The 8,376-nt window shown below is 56.2% G+C and overlaps 1 protein-coding gene across 1 annotated transcript; it reads right to left on the reverse strand.

The window, feature by feature from the left end:
* Positions 1-44: 44 nt before the first annotated feature.
* GPX3 (glutathione peroxidase 3) lies at positions 45-8,376 on the reverse strand. The gene is made up of 5 exons (XM_077895844.1): positions 8,214-8,376; positions 3,406-3,559; positions 2,089-2,206; positions 1,535-1,634; positions 45-1,117 (listed from the first exon to the last, which is right to left on the reverse strand). The coding sequence occupies exons 1-5, from the start codon at positions 8,298-8,300 to the stop codon at positions 896-898; spliced, it is 681 nt and encodes a 226-aa protein (XP_077751970.1). The 5' UTR covers positions 8,301-8,376; the 3' UTR covers positions 45-895.

Genomic DNA, 8,376 nt, shown 5'->3' on the forward strand with positions numbered 1-8,376 from the left:
CACCCCAGCTACAGTGGCCCCATGGAGGAAGCAGTAGGCTCGGGTGCTGCACAAAGGCCTTTACTGGGCAGATGGGGATTGGGGGCGGGGGGGAGTCTAATGCCAGGGACCAGGGTGAGGGGAGAGGGCACATCCTCCAGAGAAGCAGGGGTAGCATCCCTGTCCAGGGGCCTCAGCCTGAATGCACTAAGGGCCGGCCCTTCAGACAGGCTCAGGGGAGGTCCGCCCATGAGGGCTTCGGGCCCCTCCTTCATGGAGATGCCATTCCTGACACGGGGAACATGGCCTTTGCTCTCACATCTTCCTTGGCTGCTTTCTGGGAGCACTAAGGGGTGGGTAGGGGGCTTGGGAGGGCCCTTCAGGAAGGAGAGCAGTTGCACAGTGGAGAGAAAGATTGGGCAGTGTGGTAGACCCAGAAACGTCTGGGCACTTCAGTGGTGGTATTTGGAGATAATGGGAGGTGCTGGCCTCAAGGTTGAGGTCTAGGTCAGAGCAGAACTGTTGGATCTAGAGCTGGTTTTGGGCTCAGCTAAAAGTGAATGGTTATCATTGGAACAGAGAACTGGAGAGAAAGGGGAGGTATTCCCTAGTACTCTCCATAGCACAACGGCTGTGCACACACCTGTGGCACACGTCTGCTGTATTCATGCAGGTAGACACAGGTGGCTGTACACTCATGCACACACGGTCACACACACCTAGGCATGTGTGCAAACACGCACATGCACAGCAATACAGACACGATCATATGCGCATGTTTGTGTTGGGTTGGGGCCTTGTGTAATAGTAGGAGGTCTATGGTGGGAGTGTGGTGCGGTTAGAGAAATGGATTCCTTCCTGAATGGAGTCCCTCCCCAGCCCTGGTGTGGTGGACATGGGGTAGGGCAGGCCTGATTTACTTCCCCTTGATGGCCAGGGCCGCCTGCCGCCTCATGTAGGCCAGGATGTCCATCTTGACGGTGCTGACCGTGGTCCGGTGGTACCAGCGCATGATGGGTATACCATCTGGCCCCACCAGGAACTTCTCAAAGTTCCAGCGGATGTCATGGACCTTCATGGGTTCCCAGAAGAGGCGGCCAGGTGAGCCCAGGAGCTCCGAGGTGGGAGGACAGGAGTTCTGCAGCAGGGATGAGAGGAGTGTCAGCGTTGCTTGGGGCCCTTCCCACCTTCCCTCTCCAGGCCTTCCTGGGGGATAGGAGGACAGCCTGGCACTGAGAAAAGGACACCCATTTTGGAGTTGAAAGTGGAATCCCAGGACCACCTTTGGTTCTAGCAGGTTGTAAGACCTTTACTTGTCCCTTCTGGGGCCTTGCATGGGCCTTATCGATAAAATGGGCTACTGAGATCCTAGGGTCTGCAAAGCCTTATGGTTGGAATGATAGATGCCAAGAAATCCTCCCAGGGGCCTGGAAGTAGGGGAGGGTGGCACAGGCCTTGCCTCTGCGTGGGCTGGAGCCAGGAGTGGCCACAGCTCTGTCCAGGGCAGGTGTCCAGTGGGCCGAGTGGCTCCTGCAAAGGTGGCTATACCACTCACCTTCAGGAATGTGTAGAACTTCTGCTCTTTCTCTCCATTCACATCCCCCTTCTCAAAGAGTTGGAAATTGGGGACAAAGCCCCCACCTGGTCGGACATACCTACAAGGAAAGTTCTTATGTGGGTCCCAAGGAGATGGGCATAGGGCTCAGAAATGACCAGAATGGACTGAACAGGGAGGGGGTGTTGGAAATCTGGATTTTATTCCACATATACCTATGGTACCTATACCTATCGAATGGGCATAGGTACAGTGTGGGCATAGGCACAGCAAGCTTCTTTTCCCTGTTTGGTACCTACTCAGTAACTCTGTCCCTGCCTACACCCACCCCGCCCCACCATCGCACCACGCACTCACACACAGTCATCCCTGTCACCCCTGTCTCCAACCCCTCTTCTGTTCATGCTAGCAACTGGGGTCCCTGGAAGGGGAACGTAATTCTTGGTGGCTAAGTACCCGTCATGTATAGGGGCCAATGCAAGAGATGCCTGGCACCCAGGCTGGGGCACCGGGGGGCTGAGCTTTCTCAAGACACCAAGCAAGCAAGCACTCACTTGAGGCTGGGTAGGATTTCCGAGTTCTCTCCTGGCTCCTGTTTTCCGAATTGGTTGCAGGGGAAGCCCAGAATGACCAGACCAAATGGCGCAAGCTCTTCCTGTAGTGCATTCAGTTCTGGGCCAGGGAGAAAGCAGAGAGGAAGGTAGCCTATCAAGGAGCCCTGCCCATCCGTACCACTCCCCCTGCTTACCCATCGTATAGCTGAAGTCACCAAGGCCTGACAGGGGAGGGGCCTTGGCCAAGTTGCCCAGTGAGTGTGGCAGTGTGGGTATACAAGTCCCATTCCCCTGGCTCCAGTCTGGCTGGGTTGGAGGTTTGGGGAGGAAGGAACAATACCCTTTCTCAAATCAGTAGTCAGCTGCCCACCACCACTGGGCCAGCAGGCTGAGGGCTCCTTCAGGACTCTCAAGATTGAGTGTCTTAGAGCAAGAGCGACACATCCCTGGGCAGAAGGCAGAGGACTTCCTGAGAGGTGGGTGGGCTCCTCACCCACCCTATACTCTGGCAGTTTGGGAATCGATGGGAGGGCCTCCCCAGTTCCCTGGGTGCTAGCACCTAGCCCATCTCTTGCAGGAACACACTCTGCTCTGTTCCAAGGCTAGACAGAAGCATTCTAGACCAGAGCACCCAGTGCCCCCTCGGCCATCCAGCCCACTGTCCTTCCACTGTCAGGAATTTGCCTGAGACTGCCAGGCAGACATGCAGGGTCAGATTGCCCTTGCTTTCCACCCCGCCCCACCACTCCCTCACCATCACCAGCCGACTGTGCTCAGCCTCACAGCATCTTCCTGTTCCCTCAGGCTGTTTGCTCTGCCCTGGCTCAGCAGGGAGGAGTGAGGATGCCAGGATCATGAAGCCTGGGTGAAACACCTGGGATTGCCACTGACACACGTACTCGGGACCTCCGCCTACCTGCCTGCTTCCCACATAGGGGCCAAGAGAAGCGTTAGGGCACATGGGGCTGCGGGAAGGTGGGAGATTCTCAGCCGGATAACGCTACCATTTCTTACTCCAGTGAAAGGATGCTCCAGGCACACCCAATCTCCTCCATCCCTCTGCTTTCAGGGCAGTTGGGGGGCCCAGGGATGAAGGGTAACCGAGAATCTTGCAGAACATGTCCGAAGGTGATCAGACCTCAGGCTTACATAATCGTCTTCACCAAAATATGGAAGACAGTAGAATTGGGATACAGGGTTTGTTTTCTCATGATCACGATCACCCCTTCCCACTTGCACCAAAAAAGCTTCGGTGATTAAAATGTGCCCAACTGGCAGAAACAGCCCCAAAGCAGGGAAGCAGGGGTGGGCTCTTACCAACGTATTGGCCTGTCAGGCCTCAGTAGCTGGCCACGTTGACAAAGAGGATGTATTTGCCAGCGTACTGCTTAAAGGGGATGTACTCCTCCCCGTTGATGGTTAGGGCTCCGTACTCATAGATGGTGCCGCTCACACCCCCGTGGCAGTCCGTCTGGAACAGAGGAAGACCAGCAGCAGGGAGCTGTTAGAGCTGGAAGGGAAACTGGGCATCTCTATTTTCAGGATAATGAAAGATACCAACAGGGGGAGTGACTTGCCCAAGACCATTCTACTAACCGGAAATGGACCAGAACAAAGGTCTACTTCCTTGTGCAAGGTAATGATTATGAAAGCGCTTAATCGGCCAGTGACTGTATGGAAACCTGAAATACTGCTTTCTGTGACCATTACTTCCGCCTCCCATGCCCACTTGTAAACATTTGCCAGGCCTGGGGGAGACCGTGCTGGTGCCGGTGGTTGCATTATTGGACGCGTGGATGGAGGCTCCCAGGGTGGCCGTTGCCACCACCAGCCAGGCAGGTGATGCTGTGGGTGAACAACAGCATCGTGGAGGAGGAACTGAACAGAAAGGAGGAAGCGGTGGTGTGGAGAGGGGTGATTCAGATCTGGAGGACTGGAAAGCTGAGGCTGTCGCTATAAAATAGGGAAGAAGGAGCCACGAGGAAGGGGAAGGCCTGCCAGGAGGATTCGGTGTGACGGCCAGGGCAGAGCAACAGGGCCTTGCCCATGCGAGATGGTCCCTGTAAGTGTGCACCTGGACGACCGGTAAGCCTTCCTCTTTGCCCAGCTGCTACCCTCCCCCCATCAACCTCCAGAGCAAGTAGCCAACAACGGACTCTGAGGTGGGGGACCCAGATGCCACGTCCAGCTCTGCCACTAACTCCCTGTGTGGTCTGGGGCTAAGCCCTTTCTCTTCTCTGCGCCTCAACCTCCTCTTTGATGAGAACCTTGAACCGGACCAGCTGTGCTCAGCCATGATGCCTGGTCAGCCTCGCTACTGGCGGGGAGGAGGACTGGGATCACGGCCATCCAGCAGGACATTGCAGCAGACTCTACTCTGCGCCTATCCCAGCTCTGGTACAGGCTACGAAAACCCGGGTGGACTCTTGAAAGGGTGTCTTGGCATCAATAACACAATCAGCAGCAGCGCTGGTCATGATGGGAAAGGAAAATGTTGGCTGCCGTTGTATCAGGTAATCTGAGAGGTGGCAAGACACTAAAATGAAGTCCAAAAGCGCAGTATGGACCAGGAGAGACAGAGATAAGTGATTGGAGCTAGAGAAGCAAATCCACACCCTCTCCTTCGCATCAGTCCCGGAAGGCTTGCTGTTGAGGTGAGGTACGTGGGCCCAGCTGGGTGAAGGGAGTCATCTGGCTGGCAGGGTGTGGCCCCAGGAAGGTGTAGAAAAGCCACCTCTGTCTGGAAAATGTCGGAGGCCTACTGAGCCAGGCAAAGCTGCAAGCTCTCTTGGCTTTGATGCAAATTCCCTATTTTCCATGAGACTGATATCCCATTCCCTGTGACTTTTAGTGGGTGCGGGAGGCAGGTCCAAAACCCAAGCTCAACATTCCTCTAGAACCTGTGTCTCCCTGGCCCTAGCTGGGTTGGCTCCCCCACAAAATACAAACAGCCCAGGGCACAACAAACACAGCCCCACTGGCCCTGAGGTCTAATAGCCAGAAGGCAAGGCCTCCCTGCATGCCCCTCCACCTCTTCTACTCCACCCCGATCCAAAGGCAAATTCTGGGAAATGAAGGAACAAAAGCCAAGAGGTTGTTCAAATAACAGAAGCTTGTAAACAACAGGATGATCCACTTCTGGCACAGCTTTGGGATGGGGGTGGGGTAAGGGGACTCTCCTCTCACTAAGCTTTTTAGCCTGTGCTGGCTTTGTGGCCCTGGCCCCGGTGAGTGAGTCACTTTTACTCTGAGCCTCAGACAGGCGAGGATAATGCCACCTGCCTCCCCAAATGGCTGTGAGAATCTATACGCAGAACAAAACAGTCTTGAAAGCCTCTTGGAGAGAAATCCCCACATCAGGGGAGAGCGATTATTCTGTCTGCCACGAGGGTAAAGGGCCTGAGTTTCCCACATTATTGTGAGGAGGGCTTTGATGTTCCCCAGCCAGTGTAAAGATGATGATGCGCTGCTGCGCAAGGTGTCTCAGGGAGAAGGGACGAAGACAGAGCCTCTGAGCTTTCTACTGGGGCCAGTGGGGCCAGAGCTGTGGGTTCAGACTGAGGGGGCTCAGAGGGTGGTCCATAGGGGTGGAAGCCATGGCCTGGACTCACCACTGAGCACCGCAGCCCCATCCTCATGTGAGCTGTGAGCCTCCCTCCCTCTCCCGGGACCCATGCATGCTAGAGCCCCACTCTCGAAGCAGGGAGGGCAGAGGAGGTGCCTCAGTCCCACTGTGGCTGGACAGTATGGCAGGGTGCTGGTGGCTCGGGAGTTGGAGGGGGTCTCAGCCAGGACCCTGGTCGGCTTGGGCTGCTGGCCTTGAGTCTTTCCCTTCTCCCATCTACCACTGCCTTGTGTGATGCTGGGAAAGCAGGCTGGGCCTGGGGGGCAGGAGACCTGAGTCCTGGGCCTGGCCGCAACTCTGGCTCTGTGTGACCACTCCTTTCCCTTGTCTGGGGCTCTGGCTGCTTGCCTGTCAGATGGGCTTAGATTCAGTGTCATCTTAAGGGCTCTTCAGCTCTGTCAGTCTGTGGTTCCATGATTCTCTGCCTCGTTTAGTCACCTAGAAACCAGCGGTTACTAGGATCCCGCGCACGTCAGCAGTTGTTACCCTCTCCAGCTTCTGCGGAGTCCTTCTGCGCAGCAAGTACAGGTTGCCTGGGGAGCTGTAAGCTGGACTGGGGGGCGGGGAGGGGGGACCAGCAAGGGAAGGATTTCCTTCGTTATCTGGCTCTTCCCTTTGACTACAAGGAGGCAGATGTCCATCCAGGACTGTAGCCTATTGTCAATCCCATTCTTCACCTGCCCCACCATCCTATCCCTTGGCCCTGGAGTTGGAGGTAAGGTAGGTGGTTGAGTCTTAGAATCCAGAGCTATGACATCTTGACTTGGAGGGCTTGGGAGGAGAGATGAGCCTGCCCAGACTGTCGTCAGCCAGCAAGTCTTAACTGGTTGCATCTGATAGGATCATACCTCACCCTAAGACTTTTCTAGACCATACCCATCCTGTTCTCTTTGCATCCACCTATTCCTCCCCAGAGTTCAGCAAAGAACACACAGCTATGATGAACTACTCATGGGCTCCACATTCTTACCTCTAGCCTTCTTGAGTCAAGACCCAATCTTCTCTTCTCTGGCTTTCCCCAAACTGAGAGTAAAGGGCTGACTCCGTGGTGCTGGTCTGCCTACCCCCACCTCTACCCCACACCATAGTCTTGAAACTCAGTCCCATCCCTGCCCTGGAAAATACCTTTTGAGTTGGGGATAATGAACAGGGCTGTGGAAGTTGTACCTTCATAGCCATCCAGTTTCTAAGGTTACTCCAAAGAGAAACAGACTGAGTAGGATTTAGCTGAGGACAGATGGGGGGGAATAGAAACATACGGAAGGAACCCTTGGAATGGGCTGGTTGAACAGTGGATAAAACTTTGAAAATACGATTATGGACTCCTAAAATTTTCAAATAAAGACCTAGAAAGTTGTAGAGCCCCAGAAGCTCAAAGTTCCTCTTGAGCTTACACAAGCCTGTAGGGAGTGTGTGTGTCTGTGTGGATGTTATGAGTGTTGGGAGGGTGGAAATCTCTCTCTTTGGGTCTATACCGATGCCTGGCTTCTGCCTCCCACCCTGGGGAAGAAGAGAGGTCTATGTGGCCTACTTTGGCATGTACTATCCTAGGAGATAAGCTTGCTGGGTCACCCCACTTCTGGCCTCAGCATCCCCACCCTGCTGGGGATAGATGGAGTCTCAGGAAATTTCTGCCTCTCCTATTGAGCTCACAGTCCCCAACTTTCTCCAACTACCAGGTTTGCTCAGGCCACTACAGTCAGTGGGTGGAGGGTAGTGAGGCTGCCCCAGAACAGCCCTTGAAAGAACAATATGTGGATTTTACAGCTTCTCCAAGAATTCCTCCTGAAGCCATCAGCTTCGTTGCGGGGGACCCCTGTCTCACCCGGCCCGCCCCCCCACCCCCCTCTCCACAAATGGACACACTGAGGCCCAGAAAGGATTGAGGATCTAGCCAAGGCCCTGGGTGTTGTGCACTGCCAACCCAGAGTACCCTCTGTCACAGATCTCCGCTTCTTCTACCAACGCCCTGGAATCCGAGTGGTCATTTCCACCTGCGTTAGTTCTTGGGCTAGAAGAGCCCTCCTTGCAATTTATCAAGACGGGGACCACCCAGTTCCTTCCCTGTCTCCTGGCCCGTCAGTCTCCCCGGGGAATCTGCGCAGCCAGCGCCAGGCGCCGTGTCCAGGCCTTTTTCTGAGCCCCCGCCCCCTTCAGGCCCGCCTGGAGGGGAGTAGCTGGGGACCGTCCTGGCTCGCACGCAGCAAGGCGACACTGGAGTGGCCGCGGGGCAGACGGGGTCAATCCGGCGAGAGTGACCCCCTCCCTGTTCATTCCGCCCACCCGGGGCACCCAGATCTCCCCGAGATGCAACTGCGAAGATACGGGCGCTCCGGGGAGGGGTCCCGGGGCGGAGAGGGGGGACCGGAGGGAGGGTCCTCGCGCCAGGTGTCGCCCTTCTGGAGGGGAGCCCGGGAGGAAGGGGCTCCCGGTCACGGAGAGATGGCCCCCTGGGGGCCCTGATCTTCCCGCCGGGCCGCCACCCGCCAGGCTCACTCACCTTGGACTTCTCCTGCCCCCGGCTGGGCGGGACGAAGCCAGCCAGGAGCAGGGAGAGAAGGCAGGACGCCCGCAGCAGCCTGGCCATGGCGGGCAGGGGCGTCTCGGGCTCCCCGGAGCCGCGGGCTGATCCCGGGCCACCGCCGTCTGAGGGGTCCGGCGCC

The sequence above is a fragment of the Canis aureus genome, chromosome 4 (genome assembly GCF_053574225.1).
Source record: "Canis aureus isolate CA01 chromosome 4, VMU_Caureus_v.1.0, whole genome shotgun sequence".
Lineage (NCBI taxonomy): Eukaryota > Metazoa > Chordata > Mammalia > Carnivora > Canidae > Canis > Canis aureus.